The sequence below is a fragment of the Hippocampus bargibanti genome, linkage group LG14 (assembly GCF_051943395.1).
Source record: "Hippocampus bargibanti isolate YZ-2025 linkage group LG14, ASM5194339v1, whole genome shotgun sequence".
Lineage (NCBI taxonomy): Eukaryota > Metazoa > Chordata > Actinopteri > Syngnathiformes > Syngnathidae > Hippocampus > Hippocampus bargibanti.
In genome coordinates, this window is record NC_142747.1 from 6,984,096 (window position 1) to 7,005,040 (window position 20,945).

Consider the following 20,945-nt stretch of genomic DNA (forward strand, 5'->3'; position numbering starts at 1 on the left):
ATGTCAAAAATCATTGATGAACTGAAACAATTGAGATCATTAATTGAGAATTTATCACTGACCAATATTGTAATGAACCAAAGCAACCGAAAAGGGCCAATCAATTCGACAACTAGATAACTCGTGACCAACTTAGAAACCATTTGACGAACCAACCAAAAACACTATAAGGTAGATGGATAGATAGGTACATAAATGGATAGATGGATAGGAAAAACGGAGTCATGACAACTGATTTAATTAACCAACCTAACGTCCACAATATCTGGCTAAACTGAGTGAAGCAGTTGTCAATGTTCGTCATTCAGATAATTAGCAATTTTAGTCCATTGATGCCATTCTTTGGCGAATTGATTAGTTTGTTCCGAGAGATCTGGACTCACCCCACAGTGAAATTGTTTTACAACTAGATCTGTAATTGTTTGTCCTCTGTCTATTTTGGGCAAATAAATATTTGGGCCTCCCCAATGATGGTACATTTCCTTTTAAAGGACAACCGACGTCTCCGGACAAGTTGTGTCCATAATTTGTAAAATGGCTTCAAATGACTTCTACTGGGCGTATTTTAATAAGATTCCACCGCATATAGCTATATTTTACGTTTTAAGACTCGCGCTGAACATTCAGGAAGTCTTGTTTTTGAGTTGTTGACGAGTCCGTACGTGACGTCAGAAAAGGACCTCCTCCTCCTCCTCGCATTGTAGCGTCTTTCCATCACGTCAATGTATTTGGCTGTACTGTTTTTTTTTTTTTTTGAAAACCTTGTGTTGCCGCCAGAAGCCGCCAGCAGAGGGAGTCAAAGCTCCATGGAAGGAATTTATCAGCCTGTGGAAACAGGCTGATTCATTCCTCACAGGAGCTGGTCGCCATTTTTCTGCCTCTTTTGTGGGACGTTACGTTGCAGTCCAGATGCCTCAAAATGACACGGAAGGACTTCTTTAATCAATTGCAAACATGTATGCTTTCCTCTTCAGAACTATTTGAATCATATTCATAACTGGATGTGTAACAAGAAAGCATATTCTCCGAATCTGAAGCCATTGTTTGCATTCTCCAGCAATGCAAGCCGTCTTAGCGTGACGTCACCAACTGGGGGCGGGACTTTCTGAAAATGCCCAATTCGCAGCTCAATTTTTTGCAGATTTTGGACACTTTAAGTCATTTTTATTGGTGTGTTGCATTTGAATAAAAATATCATACTGCGTGTTTTGGGTATTTTAGATGCTATAAAACGTTTTTCTGATGTCAGTTAAAAAACAAAAAAGTGACGTTGGTTGCCCTTTAAATAGTAAGCCGAGCAAACCAGGCCGCGACTTTACATTACATCTTCATTTACCTGCAACCTTAGCAGTTCCTCGGCTAACCTTGACACCAGGCCATCCCTCAAAGTATAACAAAGATGCTCATCCCAAAAGCTGCTCAACGCGCCGTCCAAGGAGCTCGTCTGTGCCAGCGTTGGTTGGATTGTCCATCTGTCCTTCCGTCTGTTGGCAGCATCAGCCGACTATGGCGAGGTTGCAATGTCTGTCTTTTTTTTTTCATCACTGCGCTGACCTAACATCCATCAACCTGACAGCGTGGCCGGAAAAAGACAAAATGAGTAAACTCTTGCTATGAAAGAAGAAGCAAGCCTTTCGACAAAAAAATACACACTCTCGCACACACACGCGTTACACACAAGTGGTACCTTGACTTGTGAGGAACAAGCTTGTCATTCAATATCAAATTAGCTGCACTGAAATGACTTGTTTTAGGAAGTGTAATGATGGTCGCATTTGTGGTCTGATTGTATGTATCATTTTATATAAACATATGCGCATATGAGTTAAAAAACATTTTTTTTAAATATTTTAACATTGTTATTTTTAGGGGCGCGGTTAATCCTTGTTTTTCTTTTTGTTTTTTTTGGGGGGGGGGGAAATGGTGATGGGAAGTTGCCTTTTTTCTCTTTAACAAAATCCTCTTTAAGATATGTAAATTTTTGCAATTTGCAGGTCAAGCCGGTCACTATCCGCTGCATAGCAATGATGCAAAAGCTCCAAAAACTCACATTGAGGGCAGCCGTATGTCAAGTATCGTCTCAAATTGAATGGTGTGGCCTTTGCTGGGTTCCGTGTAAAAGCCATACTGGATGTTGATACATTTCTGGATGGTTGCATGATCTCTGTTTGAATAAAGCTCGAGAGCCCTACCCTCCCTCACATCATCCCGTCTTTTAATTTCATTTTCTTCACGTTCAAGGACATCGAGCTCTTCCACTTTCTCTCTAGCTACCTTCCGCTTGATTGGATGATTTTTTAAAGGCTTTTTAAAATCTTGTTCTAAGCAGAAGGAATTACGAGGGAATGGCACCTGAAGAAGAGCTATTGATGACAACAAACCTAATGTCTCCTCAAAGAGCCCAAGATCAATAGCAGTAAGCTGGCTCATATCTACTGCATGTGTGAGGCTAACACTTCCCGTTTAGAGGTCACAAGCACGCCAAATCTCGACTGTGCTGTCATTCATGTTTCAGAAGCATCGATCGGTGCAGTTCGACGTTTTTTTGACGCTACAGACCAATTTGCCGTCAAGTAATATTGTGTATATGAAATGTGAAAATGTAAAAATAAGACATTCATTGAAGGGGTGCCTTATTGTTCTGAAAATACGGTAACATAGACCAGCAAGTTTCAAGAATAAATTTGATGAAAACAACACATTGTTTCTTTGCCACACACACACACACACACACACACACACACACACACACACACACACACACACACACACACAGACACACACACACACACACAACACACACAACACGCACACACTACCAAATACTACTACTAGCATAAATAGCGTGCAATAAATGTGTTAAATTAGTAAAATATAAAATTGCAGGGGGTACTTTTTGATATTCGAATTAACATGATTCAGACTTGATCTTAGTTTTACTCCCTGGTGCTTTCTACTATATTTTTGGCTGCTTTATTTCCTGTATACAGTTATCCATGTTAGCGCTTTGTTGCAGGTTCAGCTGGCGTTAAAGTGCTATGTAAATCAACATGTATTGTATTGTAATATTCATTGTGCAAATATTGAGTTTTGACCTCTGAAATCTTTCTAGATATTCTACCACCCAATGAATACATTATTTCAGACATTACTTCTTATCTGACATGATTAAATGCGGCCAATTCTGACAGGGTGTGCATCTCCAATCAAATACTAGCCCATTCAAGGTGATTCAAAAAAATCAGTAAAAGCTTGCTTTGAAGGGTATAGGGAGGTTCATTTGTAAGTCAAAGTAAACTAGTAATGTGGGCAATCGTGAAAAAACTAATTTGTGTCAAAAGGTGCATTCATTAGCCCACTCACATATTTGTCATTTTAACCTCTGCGAACGGTCGTCATTCACGATGTGTCGTAATTAAATTCTCATGACTCTTTCTAACAGCTTCGTTTGCAAATGAGGGAGAGTTCAGAGAGGATCACACAAGCACACACTAAATGGGGTGTGTGGGGGTGTAAAATGTAAATGTCTCTGCTGTAATCTCTGCCTGCAAAATTTAGCACAATCCAACACTGCAGCAAAATGTGAGGATCAACGTTAAAATATTCAACCCCCCCCCCCCCCCCACTCGTTTTCAGTCATATCCTGTTTCAACCACCAGTGTGATTATGAAATACAGAATGTTGATCAAAGTACCCACTGCTTTCTAAACTGTTCAGTCGAACGGCCATCGTGTCTGTGGGTGGACACAAGCAGCTTCAGCTGTTTGACGCTACGTCCATTCTGGCACCTTGGTCACCAGACTGTCACTTTTTTTATTTTTTTACGACCAATCTCGTAATGGTTAACATTGTAAAGTTCATATTACGTTGCGACATTTTGATAAAGTTACATCCCAAATCGAGCCCAAACATGACGACATGAAACACTGCGTCTGCCCTGTTTTGCTGCACGTCACCCATGCATCTGTCATTTTCCACATTTTTTGTCAGCGCCAACCTGCTTCTGTTGTTTTGCATGTCCCTCTGGCTGCCACCCTGTGCGCCACCTGTCTTCATTTCTTATCACCAATGAGCCTACTTAAAGGACAACCGACATCACTTTTTTGTTTCCTAACTGACATCAGAAAAACGTTTTATAGCATCTAAAATACGCAAAACACGCAGTATGATATTTTTAGTCAAATGCAAAACACCAATAAAAATGACTTAAAATCGTCAAAAATTCAAATCGAACCGAGAATTGGCCAGTTTCAGAAGGTCCCGCCCCCTTGTTCATGGTGTAACGCCAAGACGTCTTGCCTTGCTCGAGAATAAAAACAATGGCTTCAGATTTGGAAAAGATGCTTTCTTGTTACTCATCCAGTTATGAATATGATTCAAATAGTTCTGAAGAGGGAAGCATAAATGTTTGCAATCGGTTAAAGAATTTATTCCGGTCATTTTGATGCATCTGGAGAGAAATTTAGTGACAAACTCTTTAGTACTCACAGTACCCAAAAAAGGCAGAATATGGCGCCAAAACTCAGTGGAAATTGTCTCCTGGGACGTTTTGTAAGCGAACATCAAACACACAGTAGAAGTCTTGGCCCAACACACAACGATTCACCATCGCGTTATTTCTGTGTTTTCCTTCTAATTGCACCATCAACATGGATCAACACGAAGTTTTTAGACCAAACAAAGTACCGCAAAATGCATTGAGGTGATGCAAGGTCCGTGAAACCTGCTGCACCCTGATGGCCAAAATCGTTCAATTCGCCTGGCGACTCTGCAACTAGCTGCATCGTATATGTCCACGATCGCACATCGTTGGACATCGCTTATGTCCACGATCGGACATCGTATATGTCCACGATCGGACATCGTTCGACATCGCTTATGTCCACGCTGCATGGCCGACACGGCCGCCGACGTCAGCGTGCTTCCTCAGCGTCCTGTAGAGCGCCATGGCAGCGCGATCATCGCCACCGTCGCCGATGGCCGGCCTGTCTGTGTCCGGCAGCATGGCCAACCCCACGCACCTTCGTCCTCACAATCCCTCATCGATTCTCCGAATTGACCGATACCAGCCGAACAACTCACGGTGAGAAGACCTTCCGGCATCGACTCGACGGCCGCGAGGAAAGTTTCCATCGATCGACTCAAACTGGCAGTCGTAGAGCACTCTTTGCCGTGCTCCTGTACAACGACTTCAGACACCATGAAACCTCCTCGGCAACCACCCCACCGACGCCTGCCATGCCCGGTGACTGTCATCTTGCCTGGCCTCACCATGTCGCAGAATGACTTTTGTTTTTATTTCTTTTTCCTTCATCGCTTTCACCGACTTCGGATCCAGGAGGGGAGCCCTGTGGCGTCACACGTGTGTATGATTTTGAAGTGCGCCTTTCAACCATTTCATGTCTTTCAATTCGTTGATCTCCTTGATGTGCGTCTCACCCTGACGGATAGCACACGCTTGAAAATGGTATAAATGCAGCTGTCGCGGGACAGAGAGATTGGTCGAACCACGGGGCAGAATCATCTCAGACTCATCTCGGACTCAGACCCAGACAGACGCACCGCTCGCAGAGACCTGCTCAGCATCGCACGGAGTTTCACAGCACGACTTGCTCGACTCCACGCCACGATCAAGCTCTGCGCATCATCTGCCTGGAAGATCTGACAACGAACCTACTTACAAATAAAGAGAAACATCAAACTCTTTATATGTCCTTTCTCGGTGAGGGGCGTTCCTTCAGTGACGTAGGGTGAGGACTCGTCACCAACTCAAAAACCAGACTTCCGGAATATTCAGTGCACATCTTAAAACGTAAAATATAGCTATATGCGGTGGAATCTTTGTAAAATACGCTCAGTAGAAGTCATTTGAAGCAATTTTACAAATTATGGACACAACTTGTCCGGAGACGTCGGTTGTCCTTTAAGATATGTACAATCAAACAACACACATTCATCACTCGGGAATCAGACTACGACATGCCTCCCAAATGTCTGTGGATTAAGAGAAATGTGCTACATAAAACACAATTATACTAACAAACGAGCATCAACTGTAATTTGGAGGGGAAAAAAAACATGTCAATTGCATTTGCTGCACCAGGGCCGGCTCTTGGCATAGCCATAGGCGATATAGGCGGTCGCCTAGGGCGCCATCTGCTGGAGGGGCGCCGCCACGCCGTGATTGCTCAGTTGGCTGTTGTCATTGAATTGTATTGGGGGCGCCGGTATGTAATCTCGCCTAGGGCACCAAATTGGGTAGAGCCGGCCCTGTGTTGCACTAAGCTTGACCTCTTCAACCGAAGCACGCCACACAGTATCAATGGATGACATATGAAGTACATTAGCGCCCTCTGCTTGTCTTCCTGTGTAACGGATGACGTGGAAGCACATCACCGCCGTCTGTTGGTCTTTCTGAATAACAACACAACGGGCAAAGTGGGGAAGCTGCTTGCCTCGAAAATAAATCATTTCAACAAACGTATAAAACACCCTTTTGCGCCCCAAAGTGTCAGAGAAACAGCTAAGATGGGGGCAAAATACCTTGTTGCCACGCATGATGAATGCTTAGAGTTGATCGTTAGCCATTGATCATCAATTCCATTCAGCATCCTCTATTTTGCAATGAGAGTAAGGTTTGAAGCAATCAAAATGCAACATTTTAAGTTATGCAAGTTAAAACGGGGAAAAAAGTACCTGGGGCTTATTAGGCAGATGGGTCTGTTTGGACCAAACTTTCTAGTTGCTTATTTGATTGCGTATTGAAAGTGATGAGTGAGGACAAGTCACTCAATTTAAAGGGCAACCGCCGTCAATTTTTTGTTTTTTATCTGACATCAGAAAAACGTTTTATAGCATCTAAAATACCCAAAACACGCAGTATGATATTTTTAGTCAAATGCAAAACACCAATAAAAATGACTTAAAGTGTCCAAAATCCGCAAAAAAAATGAGCTGTTTTGGGCATTTTCAGAAAGTCCCGCCCCCAGTTCGTGACGTCACGCCAAGACGTCTTGCATTGCTGGAGAATCCAAACAATGGCCTCAGATTCGGAGAATATGCTTTCTTGTTACACATCCAGTTATGAATATGATTCAAATAATTCTAAAGAGGAAAGCATACATGTTTGCATTCGATTGAAGAATTATATGTGCCATTTTGAGGCAACATTGAGGGGAGATGTCTCACCCAAAAAAGGCACAAAATGGCAACCTCCAGTGGCCACCTCCGCTTCCACAGGCTGATAAATTCTCTATATGGAGCTTGGATGCCCTCTTCTGTCGGCTTTTGGGAGCAACACGGTTCTCAGACCAAACTCTTCTTTTCCTTTCGGCTTTTCCCTTCAACGGGTCGCCACAGCGAATCAGTAGCCTCCATCTTCAGAGGTATCATACGCATGTTTTGGCCAAGCTTTTACGTCAGATGCCCTTCCTGACACCATGTACAGCAAAATCCATTGACGTTGATGAAGGACTGCTACAATGTCTTTTTTCGGTCAGAGGGCGGTCCTTTCATGACGTTGCGTACAGACTCTTCACCAACTCAAAAACAAGACTTCCTGAATATTCAGAGCGAGTCTTAAAACGTAAAATATAGCTATATGCGGTGGAATCTTATTAAAATACGCCCAGTAGAAGTCATTTGAAGCCATTTTACAAATTGTGGACACAACTTGTCCGGAGACGTAGTTGTCCTTTAAGTACAGTTTTCAAAACATGACAGGTGTGGGTTCAAAGTGAGGCACATTGGGTGTAAAATGTGACAAAGCTAGCTTGCCTATAAAAACAAAGAAAAACAGAGCCAAAAATAAATTCAGCGAGCTTTATTTTGAACCAATGTTTTGAATTTTTAAGCCCAATATTATGTACGCCATTTTCATTTGTGTTTTTTTAACGCAACTCTGTAAAATTAGCTTCACTGAAATTTCGGCCAATTGAATGCAGACCAAATTTCCATGAAAAGAAAAGTAAACTACTTCAAATTTGGAGTTTCCGAACTGGATTTTTTTTGGGCAAATAAAGACCAAAAAGTAAACAAGGGCAACTTTTCATTTGACCCATTTCCATTCACTTGCAAACAGGCGCAACCCTCCCCCCCTGTGTACTAATGCATCAGCAGCATCCTCCTGGACAGAAAGTGACAACAGTCGAATTAGGACACAAAAGGGGTGTCATTTGCTTTTAAATTGTTCACACTATCAAGGAGGATTTGTGTGCATCAGGGCAGCAAGAAAGCCAATTCACCCACCCCCCACAATTTAAAGCGACCTTAAAGAATGAGACACTTTGGTTTATTAAACAAATCCAATTAAAGAGGCTGGCAAGATGCTCGAGTCTCAGTCTTTAAGGTTCTCAACATGGCGGCCGCCGGCAGTAGACTGCATCCCATCATATTCATTCCTCATCATATTCATTCCTCGAAAACTAAAACAAGCCGGAGTACTGCCGACAAGTCGCCAGGCCGCAGACGGCTGCCAAGTGTCTGCAAAGATTCAATCTCCGCCCAACTCACTCGCTCACTCAATTGTATTTTCTTTTTTGGTTAGCTTGAATATTTTCTTTAAAAGTAAAGAACTCCCTCCCTCCCAATTGGCCAAATTCAATGAGTCAACTCTTCAGGGGACAATCTCAGAAGTGAGTGAGCAGCGGGTAGAGAAAAAAAAATGCTGTTCTGAAACAACAAGGACGTATGAAGAACATTTTGAAAACGTCAATGTTGGTCAGAAGAGTTGAAAGAACATCTTGCCTCAAGAGGGAACCCAAACTTTACAAGAAGGCTCCAAAGAGCTTTCATGCAAAAATTGGGTCTTTATATTGACGTATAACCCAACCCACAAAAAAAACAAAGGACAGAAGTGTAAGCCAGTAAACTCAGTCCAAGTCATTTGTCATCCATCAGAGCCATTCCCCTGTTTGTTTTTCTTGTTGTAAAGCAATCTCCTCCGAGCATCCTGTCCATCTGTGTTGGCTGAGCAGGTAGAAAAAGCCATCCGTGTTATTGCCTCAACACAAAACCTGCGCAGAGTTGCTTTTTTTTAAAAGTTATTTCTTTTGGACGTGTTGTTGTGCAGCGTGAAAGCCTGCTACATTTGTTCCCCCTCCCTCAGGTAAGACTGATGCTTTTCCACAGGACATTTGTTGAAATCAAAAATTGGCTGCTGCTTTTGTCCTTGTATGTCTGTCTGGACGTGACAGGTCAGGGTAAGTTGGAGATGGGGGGGGGGGGCACCTTAGCATCTACCAGGCAAATCTGCACTGCAGCGAGTCGGATGTGGTCCAATGTGTCACGTCAAAGCTGCCCCCCCCCCAAAAAAAATAATAATTGCAAGACTAATCAATTTAAGTGCAACTTTCAATTATGACACTTGGCCTCAATGGCACTTCATGCACATGGATGGGGGACAGGGGGTCTTTTGCTTTTGATTCTAAATCATTCTGCCGTTACTAAAAACTATAAATAAAGTCACGAGCCAACAGGCAGTTACTTCAAACGGTCCCTCCAGTGACAAGTATATGCGTGAGGGGAGCGGGGGGTTGGTATTGTGTTGCAGCCAGCCTTCTTGGTAACTTCTCTTAAAATAATCTTAAAATGAAGATTATATATACACAGGCTCACAGAGTTAAGTACGGCCATCCATAGGAAGGTGAGCTAGGTGGACCACAAAAAAAAAAAAAAAAAAAAAAAAAGGCGACAAATCTCCACTGGTTAAGGAATCCTCAGGACTGTTGTTGTTGGGCTGCACCGGCATGCGAATTTTGCTCTGCTGCTGAAGATGAGATGAAAGTGTCTTCATGAAGCAAACGTTCACAAGTTAAAATCACGGACAGTCTGGCTTTTTTTTCTTCAGACAAACAAAAACTCCAGCAGCGCTGTCTGTCGGGGGCAGGGATGGGAGTGCGGGGGCAGCATAGGGCCGTTTCCAAAACGGCGATGTTCAGCACAGCAGGCCCCCCTCCCATACAGAGAAACAGAAATGAAAAAAGTGGTTACGATTGATGATGAGGGTTATTACTTCACAACGAGTTGGACTGCTTCTTAAGGCACTTCATACAAAATGATTCCAAGGACAAAAAAAATGGCGAATGGTGGTGGGTTTTTTTTTTTTTGGGGGGGGGGGGGGGGGTGCTGGCTTCATGTTCAGTCGCCTCTGCGTGCGGGGATATCCAGTCCACTTGGGGCGCACTTTCCTCATGCGGAAGGGATGATGATGTGATAGAAAGGGGGTGGGGTTCGGTGCAAGCGGTGCAGCATTGACCCCTCTGAAAGGGGAAGAGTTCTTCCAAAACGCAGTCAAAAACGTTCACATTCCTGCTGAAGGGAACAAAAAAAAAAAAGTTCAGGCAGGGGTAGGGGATGGTCCAAAGGAGAATGGAGGATGGGCTTATCTGTGAATCAAGAGAGGAAAAAAAATTTCAGCTACTGGCCAACTGCATGTTTGTCAATAAAAGTGTACCGTATTTCCCGGTATATAAGGTGCACCCAAAAGCCTTGATTTTTTTTTCAAAAGATGACCCTGCGCCTTATACACGGGTGTTTTATATTTGAATATTGAGCCACAATGGGTCTTGCAACTCCTGTCAGCAGCCATGACTCCATTTCCACTTGTAGAAAAAGTAATGAGTAACCCCACCCTCTACTGTAGCGCCTTATGTGGTATGGCTTATATTTGGAAAAGAAAAAGGTTTTCCGAATATATAAATAGATAATAGATAGTTTACAAATATAAGGCACACCACATTATAAGGCGTTAAAGTAGCGGCTGGGGATACGCACTACTTCTAGTGGGGGAAGTAGTGGCAGTGGCTGCTGACAGTCGTTGCAAGACCTGTTGTGGATCAATATTACTACACATATAAGGCACACCTGCTTACAAGGTGCAGGGTTATCTTTTGAAGAAAATCAAGGATTTTGGGTGCACCTTATACACCGGAAAATATGATACATTCGGACTAGTTAGAGTAAGGGAGGGTTCGGGTGTATACTCACTGGCTCATGGCTTAACTTCTTCGCCAGTCTCACTGTGGTACTCGGCCACATACAAGCTCTTGTCGATGATGCCAGGGATGGGCTTGATCTCTGTTCCCAGCTGCTCTTCAATGCCTTTTAGGTTGAAGCGATCGTCGTACGTGATCAGGTTGATGGCCAGACCCAAGTGTCCAAAGCGGCCTGAAGGGATAACGATGAGGTTTTAAGATGTGCTTGCTTTTGCTTTTTTTGTGTTACATAAACAAGATGGAGGTGACGGTTGAGTTTCTCACCGGATCTGCCGATGCGATGGAGGTACGTCTCTCCCAGCTTTGGGAAGTCAAAATTGATCACAACATTTACAGCTTGAATATCTATTCCTCTTGTGAAGAGGTCTAAGAGGAACAAGAAAAGGTCTGATTTAAACTTAAAAGAAAATATTTGAGCAGCGAGATTTTTGCAGAGTGACAGCTGTTGCTGCATGATCATTAAGTGACATGACACGAGATGTTCGGATTTTTTTAAGCCAATGAAGTGGGTTGTTCTTCTCACCAGTGCAGACGAGATTTCGACAGAGGCCGTTTCGGAAGTCGTGGAATACGCGATTGCGATGTTCCTGGAACAGGAATAAAAAAATAACTCAGAATAGCAACTTTAAGACTGATTGACAAGCCTCCCAAAAGGCGGCCTCAGCTTAAAACCTAACATATGTGCGAAGTAAAACTAACCAACCTGTCTCATCTTGGCATGAATGTAGAAACACGAATAACCCAGCTGTGAGATTTTCTTGGCAAGGAGTTCCACTCTCTGAGAGGAGTTGCAGAAAATTATAGACTGGTTGATCTGGAGCTAGAAGACAAGGGACATACACATTACACTCACATACGGGTATTAATGATTCGTTCGTTTCTTTTTTGTGGAATGGGTCGAACCGGAAGAATCTGCCTTACCCTGGAGAACAAGGTGTTGAGACAGTGAACTTTCTGCCTTTCTGTGACGTAAGCATAATACTGAGTCACACCCTTCAGCGTGAGCTCTTCCATGAGATTGATCTCGTAGGGCTTCTGCAGGTGCGAGTTCTGTGAACACGATGAAAAATTAATTCAAGTGGAAAATGTCATGCACGGGTAGGGATGCATCTGGGAAATTAAAAGAGGGGGGTAGTTGGCCCCCTTTTGTCTGAAAAAGGGGCCAAATTCTAAAATTTCTGGGTCCAATTTAACTAGATTGCTGAAGTATACAAAACCTGATTGAAATAGACCAAAATGCATTCATTGGAGCATGATATTTCTAAATTACAAACAAAAAAAACATTAGAGTAAAATTTGTTTTTCTAATACAGTAAAGTCTCGTTATATCGATATCGGTTATATTGATAATACTGCTTATTACGATACTATTTTCATTTCCCGTGCACATTTCTAGTCTTTTTATGAATAATTAGTTCAGTTTAGTACGATTCATGGTTATTACGATAATCCGGTTACTACGGTGCTCTTTTTCATCTCCCGCCGGCCATTTTGCTATGGTTATATCGATACAAAAGATACTTAAGGTGAATCGATATTTGCTTAGGGATTTCTATACAGTACCACCATTATCGAAATCTGTATCGGTCCCGCCGTTGTTCACATGGCTTGGTCACGTGACTCGTTACGTGGTAGAAAATGGCATCTGCTACACTGCGCAAGGCACGGGAGCTGGTCACGTGACTTGGGCACGTGGTCATGTGACCAGCTCCCACGCCTTGCGCAGTGTAGCAGACGCCATTTTCTACCAGCTTCCGTGTTTTGAACTGTCATACGCGAGCACAATAAAAAAGGCGTAGCAGAGCATATATACAGTAATGTTGTTCAACACCAATTTAAACCATGGGGAAATGTACGAATTGTGATCTCGGAACGAAGTACAAGGCAATAGTGGCTGTCGAGGTGAATCCAACAAGGAGCAAATCAATCGCGAAAGAGTTCGACGTGCCGCAGAATACTTCATCAACGTAAGTAATGTAAACGTTGCAGTTTTCGTTTTCCATACATGTATTTAATTGTGATGTATTCAGATATCTTTATCGCCTGCAACAATCACTGTTTTTCATATGTTTGTACATGCTGGCGTTCGTGGTTTCGTGTGCATAGGACAACGTGAGGATTTTGCATTGGTTGCATTTTTGAAAGGAAATAGTCATTAAAAAAGTGTAAAGATGTTTTTATTGTATGCATAAGTTTATATTACACTTCACTACTGTACAAAAAGCATGCTAGATACGCAATCCATGAACCCAATGATAAAATTACATGCTATATCAAAGATCCCCCATTTACGTATTGCCCCCCCGCCCCTTTTAATGCAGTTCGGCGCAGGACGGATATATCGATAGTACGGTTATATCGACATTTTTTTTGACTCCCGAGAATATCGATATAATGAGACTTTACTGTATATCAACAATTAATTCAAGTCAATTTATTCATACATAAAATAAATAAAGTCTCGTTATATCGATATTCTCGGGAGTCCGAAAAAATATCGATATAACCGGAATATCGATATATCCGAACCTGCGCGCATGTAATTTTCTACTTGCGTTCATAGAAATAGTATCGTAATAAGCGGTACTATCGATATAACGACACTTTACTGTAGTTCCTATTATTCAGTTACTACACTGTGCTATTTTGATATTGTGCGGTATTACAGAGAAGACAAGGAGAAGGGACTTAGCACAATATTTATTATTGTCTACTTCAACAAATTGCTTTGAAGTTTATCAATGTGCCTCAAAAGCTCTGTAATCATTCCCATTATCCACTAAATTTGAATTATTAACACCAGTTTGCTGCAATGAATTGTCACTAAGATCCCTGAAGAAGATTGTTTCTTAAAAAAAACAATGTTTGTTTGCTGCCTGTTTTTAATGTATTTTATAGTTTTACTCATGTTCACGCTCCACATTGCACCCATTGATGTCGATGTAAATACTGCAATGCACCATGGGTAAATGAATATTCGATTATCTCTTTCAGCAGTTTCCGGCAAAGCCCGAGATATCCTCTACCACGAATTTGGAAGGCACCGAAACAAATGCAAGGTGATTATGACTAGATATTGGTATTGCAAGATGGTCGACGACGAAAGCAGAAAACCTCTGAAGGAAAATGAATAACTTTCAATTGCTGTTTAATTGAATTTGTTTCTTTAGCTATTGTAACAGAAGTATGTCATATGTGGCGCAGACCACGTCACAATATGTGCTAATGGTAATAGACTTGCACTGGTGCAGTGGAATTCCAACGTTGCGCCAGTGGCTGTCAACATGTGTAAATGGCGCACGGGCGGGCCCAGATGCATCCACAGAGCTCTGATGATCTGATCTCTAGAATCTGGTGTGTTGCAACAGGGAGATATGGAAAGCATGCAGGATAGTGGCCTTCCAGGACTGGGATTGCCCATCCCTAATGTAGTATAATAGCCCTGCTTTTATTTTTAAAATAAACCCTGCGGTGTGTGTGTGTGTGTGCGCGCGTGAACTCGTTCGTTCAATAAGACGATCATTCGTGAACATACCATAAACTTCTGCACGCTGAGTGGGAAGGTAGCAGAATAGAGCAAAATCTGTCTTTGTTTGGAGAGGAAGCCCAGAATCTCTTCCATCATCACCACAAAGTCCTGAGACAGGAGTTTGTCAGCCTGTTGACAAACGAGATGAAGAACAGCGTCAAAAACAAAAATTATTTTAAAAAATGGCCTGACAGAAAAATGAATAGCCCCATCCTACCTCATCCAGAACAATCATTTGCACTTGACTGACTTTGGCCACTCCTTTCTTGATGAGGTCTAAAATCCTCCCGGGGGTGGCAATGACCACATGAACTGGGGTAGGGGAGGAAGTGTTACGCCCATGCTAACACAATCCAAGAAAGTGACAACAAGTGTTACCAGTTTTATCCAGTCTCATGATGTCATCGCGTAGGTTGGTTCCACCCGTGGTAGCCATCACCTTCACTCCTCCCATGTGTTTGCTGACCTGGATGCATATTTGACTGACTTGCAGAGCCAGTTCTCTGGTGGGCACGATCACCAGTGCTGGAAAGGAGAAGACAGACGTTTTGTTGACTTGCGCTCATATGTTTTGGAAGACCGAAATACCCGTTTTCCTCACACATTCCAAAATTGGGAAATATTTGCACCCAAGGGCAAGTTTCATGTTTACAAATATCATTTCATTTTTGACTCAATTTAAAAAAAAGACAATGACAGTACTATATTTTAAAGTGGGGAAAAAGTTACTATATGGAAAATGTTGGGGTACTGGCAATTTGAGATGAATTTTATAATTAAACCTAAGGTAAACAAAAATCCCAAATTAAACAAACAAAAATGATTATTTAAAGAAAAGCAACCATTTTATAGAAGTTAAACAGGTACAAACAGAAATCCTATTTGCAATAAATGAATTTGCAAATTTCACTTGATGGAATTTTTTCTTCATGATTCATACTCATTCTTTCATATCGCCATCACGTGAAAAAAAGTATGTTCCATTTTTGTCTTTTGTTATCCCTTAACACAAAATCCAAATCACATGCAATCCAAAAACATAATAGACATGCACATTTTTCCTTATAGTGACACCATAATCAATTAAATCAATTAAAAAGAAATGTGTAAATTACTTAGCAAATAATTTAATGGAGAAAATAAGGAAATGAACTCATTCACTACCACTCCCGAATTTATTCAGGAATTGAAAATATGACGTGAGAAGCGCCCTTCCCGAATTTGCTCGGGTTTTGTTTTTTCTTGCGGGGGTGCCGATAAAGTGCTCATCAGATCTCTGACTGTGTTTTTCCCTTCCACGAGGGGGCAGCACACACCTTTTATAAAGCCGCCCCCACTTGCACCTCATATTACTCCAGACCCATATAACTTAGGAATTAACTTTTACTAATGAAAGAGAGTCTGAGGTTTGCGACGCTGCATTGAATGTTTATGTAGTCCTAAAACTCAATATTCTGTGGGTCCGAGAATTTGAATGAAAATGAGGAAAACCCTGGCACTGGAGGGGACACAAGTGTGCACATGTCTGGCAGTGAATGAGTGAAATGTGTTTGAATTAATTAGTTTTATGTCAATGTTCAGTGTGGGACACTTAAAGGACAACCGACATCTCCGGACAAGTTGTGCCCATAATTTGTAAAATCGCTTCAAATGACTTCTACTGAGCGTATTTTACAAAGAATCCTCCGCATATAGCTATATTTTACGTTTTAAGACTCGCGCTGAATATTCCGGCAGTCTTGTTTTTGAGTTGGTGACGAGTCCTCACCCTACGTCACTGAAGGAACGCCCCTGACTGAGAAAGGACATAACTTGCATCACCTCAATGCATTTTGTGGGACTTTGTTTGGTCTGAAAACTTCGTGTTGATCCGTGTTGATGGTGAAAGTAGAAGGAAAACAGATAACGCAATGGTGAATCATGTGTTGCATCAAGACTTCTACAGTGTATTTGATGTTCGCTTACAAAACGTCCCAGGAGACAATTTTTGTCGCCATCTTCTGCCTTTTTGGGTACTGTGAGTACTAAAGAGTTTGTCACTAAATTTCTCTCCAGATGCATCAAAATGACCGGAATAAATTCTTTAATCGATTGCAAACATGTATGCTTTCCTCTTCAGAACTATTTGAATCATAATCATAACTGGATGAGTAACAAGAAAGCATCTTTTCCGAATCTGAAGCCATTGTTTTGATTCTCGAGCAAGGCAAGACGTCTTGGCATGACACCACGAACAAGGGGACGGGACCTCCTGAAACGGGCCACTTCCGGTTTCAAATTGAAGTACTTTTTAGAGACTTTAAGTCATTTTTATTTGTGTTTTGCATTTGACTAAAAATATTATACTGCGTGTTTTGGGCATTTTAGATGCTATAAAACGTTTTTCTGATGTCAGTGAGGAAACAAAAAAGTGATGTCGGTTGTCCTTTAAGACCCAAGTGGTGAATATTGTGTACCCACAACTGACAAGAGATGCCCACCTTGTATATAGTCCTTCTTCAGGTCAATGCGTTCAAGTAAGGGAATGAGGTAGGCTCCACTCTTCCCGGTGCCATTCTTGGCCCTGGCCAAGATATCTCGCCCGGACAAAGCGATGGGAATGCTTTCCTCCTAAGAGCAGCAGGGAACATTGATATGTTGATGAGTCAGCCGGCACTGAGATGACGTCAAGCGTAGGAGGAACTGCACCTGAATGGGAGACGGTTTTTCCCAGCCCATCTCAAAGATGCCCATGAGCAGCTCCCTCTTTAGGCAGTAATCTTCAAACTCGTTGCCTTTTGTTGCCGTCACATCCTGAGAAGCGCCAGTAAATGTGACCTTCGCATCTCAGGACACTCAATATGTAACCAAATTAATTCAGCACATATCTGTATTTGAACCATAGTAGTAAAAATATCATGAACTTTTAAATTGTATGGCTGCAATATGATCCAAAAAGGCCGTTGAAGCGATGCCTTTCAACTGAGACAAGCTGTTATTTGGGGGAGGAAAAAGGTTTTCCCTGATTTAGTCGAAGCAGGAAACATTTCCAGAGCATTATATTAATTAATTTCAAGTCATTTTAAGGGTCAAATGACTTTGAAATTCAAATTCATAAATTTACTTTGGGACTCAATTTGAAATAAGGATCCTGCAATAGAAGTTCCATAAGAATGTCCACCAGGTGTTTATACAAAGTTTGAGGATTGCAATAAACACATTAAATAAAAAAATACAAACCGAAGTTCTCATTCTCATGTCTTTTGGGGGCAACTTCAAACTTTTCTTCCAGTCATCGCCAGGCCTGCAAAAGTCCAAACTCTTGTAAGAACTGATGGGATGAAAGCACAAACTAGTCGTGTTATCAATTATTTTAAATTTTGCTGATGTGCAACTTACTTGATGACAGAGTTAGTCGTGGGGGCTGTCTGGGCATTACCATTGTTGATTGTGCCTTTCATCTGGTTCAGTGACTGTTGGGGGGCTCCTCCACCGCCTCCGCCACCGGGCGCACCGACTGGCTTCACCGAGCCGCGTAGCTGTCCGTTCTGGTTCGACAAGCCCAAGATGACCGGGTTCTCCGTCCTGGCAGTGCTCATATTTCCTCTTTAGCTTCTCAGTCCAGTAACGATAAACCTCAAGTGAGGAGTGATTCCACTCAGCTGGAAACACTCACAATTAAAAGGTAGTCCTACCCTCTTGGGGCTGTGTGTACTGTACAATGTGTCCAAATATCACTCCCAATAACACAATATTGATGATTCTGGAACATGAAGCAAAAACTTCTCCTCAGTGTTTTTCAAGTTTTCTGTTCGGAATGAAGGGACCTTGAGCAGTTCAGTTTAAGCGAGATTGAAGTTTGACAGCAAAAGTCTGGAATCCAAACTCCGAAAGGGCTTAGTTGACTTTTCAATAACGGGCTGGCTTGGTCAAGCTGGCCATCTCGGGGAGCTCTGAACAGCTGCGTCCTCTTCGTCTGATTTATTTCGACCCTAAAGCAAATAAGTTGTCAGTCTTCCAGCACGTAAAGTAAAAACAAGTCAATAGGGAGAGAAGGACGACCTTCCTCCAGACGTCGAAAGCTGAAAATGACACGAAGTTCTTACAAGGAATATACAGTCACGCACATTAGTGCTTTAAAAGTAAAACGAATAGGTCTTAGAAAATATCTTGCGAGCCGGAGCCATTTAATGTGAATTGTCAAACGACTTGGAGTTCTGTTCGCCTAGCCAAAGCAAGCATAATCATATCCAATTACATTAGAGCGAATCAAAATCATCCAGGCAAAACTCTGCCTCGATGCATACTATTTTACTAACTGAAACAATCAGTAAAAGGCGTTTGACCAGTACGTGAATTGTATCTACGATAAACGTCCTACAGTTAGCAGCTAGCGTCTCTCGCGAATCCCTCAACGTTGGGGGGAGAGTGGGGGTGGGGAAAAACAAAGTCGCGGACATTCATACGACAGCGTTAAAACCTGAAAATCTCGGAAGATCCAAAACGGGCCTCGACCCGGAAAGCTTTTAAATGCTGGAGCTAGAATTGAGTCGGAATAATTAAAAATCTGATTTAGGAGCCGCTAACACCGGAAAATTCAATGGCGATTTTTCCAACATGCTAGATGTTGGAAAAATCGCCACAACACTATTTATATGTATTTATCAATAGTAAATCGGCGATGCGTGTTATACGGTGTTGGCAGGCATTAGGGTTGCGCTTTCGTCTTTTTTTAAGCAACACTATCATTCAACGTCACAGAGTGTTAGCAAGCTAGCCAGATGGCCGGCTAATGACGGCAAAATACGACAGAAAATATTCCCAAACAAAACGGTATGTGCGACTCGATCGTCCACCAGAGGATTCAACACACAGAACAAAAATTGAGCCACTCAATACCTCGGGTAAGTGAAGTAAATCGTCGTTTTTCGTTTTTTAAGCTTTGTCAAATGGTAGCAGTAAGCGCAAATGGGGCTTCTTCTTATCCGAGCCTGCAAGATGGCGTCCACTCGTATTTGAGCCCGCCTCCCACCACCACGATCAGCTGATTTCATTTCTAATCTATTTAAAAAACATATATTTTTTACAGGATACGTTCTATAAGTCCAATTTATCAAATATTTCACTTTTTTTCTTCATAAATGTAACTCGTCCAATGTAGCCGCCGGGATTTTATTTACACTTTCGTATACGCGTGACGTCACCACCAAACGTCAATGAGCAGTGCTCACTGAGCACTGTACTGTCACACAATAGGTTTAAATCCAATATATCGTTGTTTACATAGTGCGTTCGCAACAGCCGCAGCTGTAACAAAGCGCTTTCCAGAATATTTAACTTTTAATTTAAAAATGTATCCTCTTACCCTTTTAATGAGCTACATACAAGACATTGAAGATGTCCCCATTAAAGTTCACCAATTTGCACTTGTCACAGGACACTTGAGTAGTTACCCTCGCCCAGTGTTTCCCAAATAATCAATCCAAGAGTACTTTAAATTCGTAAAAAAAGACATAGTATCACATGATTTATTTTTAAAACTACCTGTGTATGCCGGTCCTAAAGAGTTTGATGTTTCTCTTTAATCGTAAGTAGGTTCGTTGTCCGATCTCCCAGGCAAGTGACACGCAGATGTATCCCAGAGCTTGATTGTGGCGTGGAGTCGAGCAAGTCGTGCTGTGAACTCCGTTCAACGCTGTGCGGGTCTCTGCGAGTCTGACATGTGAGTCGGAGTCCGAGTCCAAGTGGTTCTGCCCCGTGATTCCCCCAATCTCTGTCCTGCGTGCGAATGAGTCAGGCTTACTTGAAAAGACATCAAAGGGTGGAAAGGCGCACTTCAAAGGCGTTCACATGTCAGCGCCGCGGTGCGCAATACAGATCATAAATAGTGTCAGGAAGGGCATCCGACGTAAAAGTTTGGCCAAACTAAACATGCGAATCAAACCTCTGAAGATGCAGGACACTATTAAGTAATGTGTCGTTCGTGAACGAGTGTTCTCCATCTAACCCGGTTTTGTGCATCCTCTTCTCTCATACCAGCATTGACGTGCAGTCAGGGGAGGCAGGTGAGGCACAGCCTCACCTGTCATCATGGAAATATCAAATGACAAAATAAATTAAACAGTTATATTTATTTAATGATTTTCACTTTAACGTTCTTTTCCATTTAACTTCACCATTTTTGGATTTTTTTTTCAAAATCGCCGAATTTTCACATTTACCGTTCAAATACTAAGTGGAGACGAGCGGTGAAGCGGCAGTGCCTCACCATGAATTGCGCAATCACTATGCTAACTGTGCTGGCTTGCTCTGCAGTGAGACCGCATTGCTGTCCCTCTGCATGTCGCTATTAAAGTGTTCAAAAGCTTTAAGTATATGAACTGAATTTCTACAGTTTAGCTGGTGTATATAATGTACAGTCACTGTACATTATAAACACTGTA

At 42.1% G+C, this 20,945-nt stretch overlaps 1 protein-coding gene across 2 annotated transcripts; it reads right to left on the reverse strand.

The window, feature by feature from the left end:
• Window positions 1-7,807: 7,807 nt before the first annotated feature.
• Window positions 7,808-19,526, reverse strand: ddx6 (DEAD-box helicase 6). 2 transcript variants are annotated; one of them, XM_089013779.1, is made up of 14 exons: window positions 19,402-19,526; window positions 17,902-18,494; window positions 17,743-17,806; window positions 17,212-17,316; window positions 17,004-17,133; window positions 14,902-15,048; window positions 14,741-14,835; window positions 14,530-14,652; window positions 11,916-12,044; window positions 11,698-11,814; window positions 11,518-11,581; window positions 11,259-11,360; window positions 10,987-11,166; window positions 7,808-10,311 (listed from the first exon to the last, which is right to left on the reverse strand). In XM_089013779.1, the coding sequence occupies exons 2-13, from the start codon at window positions 18,099-18,101 to the stop codon at window positions 10,991-10,993; spliced, it is 1,452 nt and encodes a 483-aa protein (XP_088869905.1). In that variant the 5' UTR covers window positions 18,102-18,494; window positions 19,402-19,526; the 3' UTR covers window positions 7,808-10,311; window positions 10,987-10,990. The 2 variants fall into 2 exon arrangements, with proteins under 2 accessions (XP_088869905.1, XP_088869904.1); XM_089013778.1 differs by having other exon boundaries at window positions 7,808-10,385.
• Window positions 19,527-20,945: the final 1,419 nt, after the last annotated feature.

Bases quoted from the DNA above. Each gene is read 5' to 3' on its own strand.
- ddx6 (XM_089013779.1), bottom strand. From the start codon at position 18,101: ATGAGCACTGCCAGGACGGAGAACCCGGTCATCTTGGGCTTGTCGAAC. The intron at 15,049-17,003 runs GTGGGCATCTCT...TCTCCTTTCCAG, and splicing joins GAAGAAGGACTATATACAAG to CACTGGTGATCGTGCCCACC. The intron at 11,361-11,517 runs GTGAGAAGAACA...TGTTCCTCTTAG, and splicing joins TCGAAATCTCGTCTGCACTG to ACCTCTTCACAAGAGGAATA.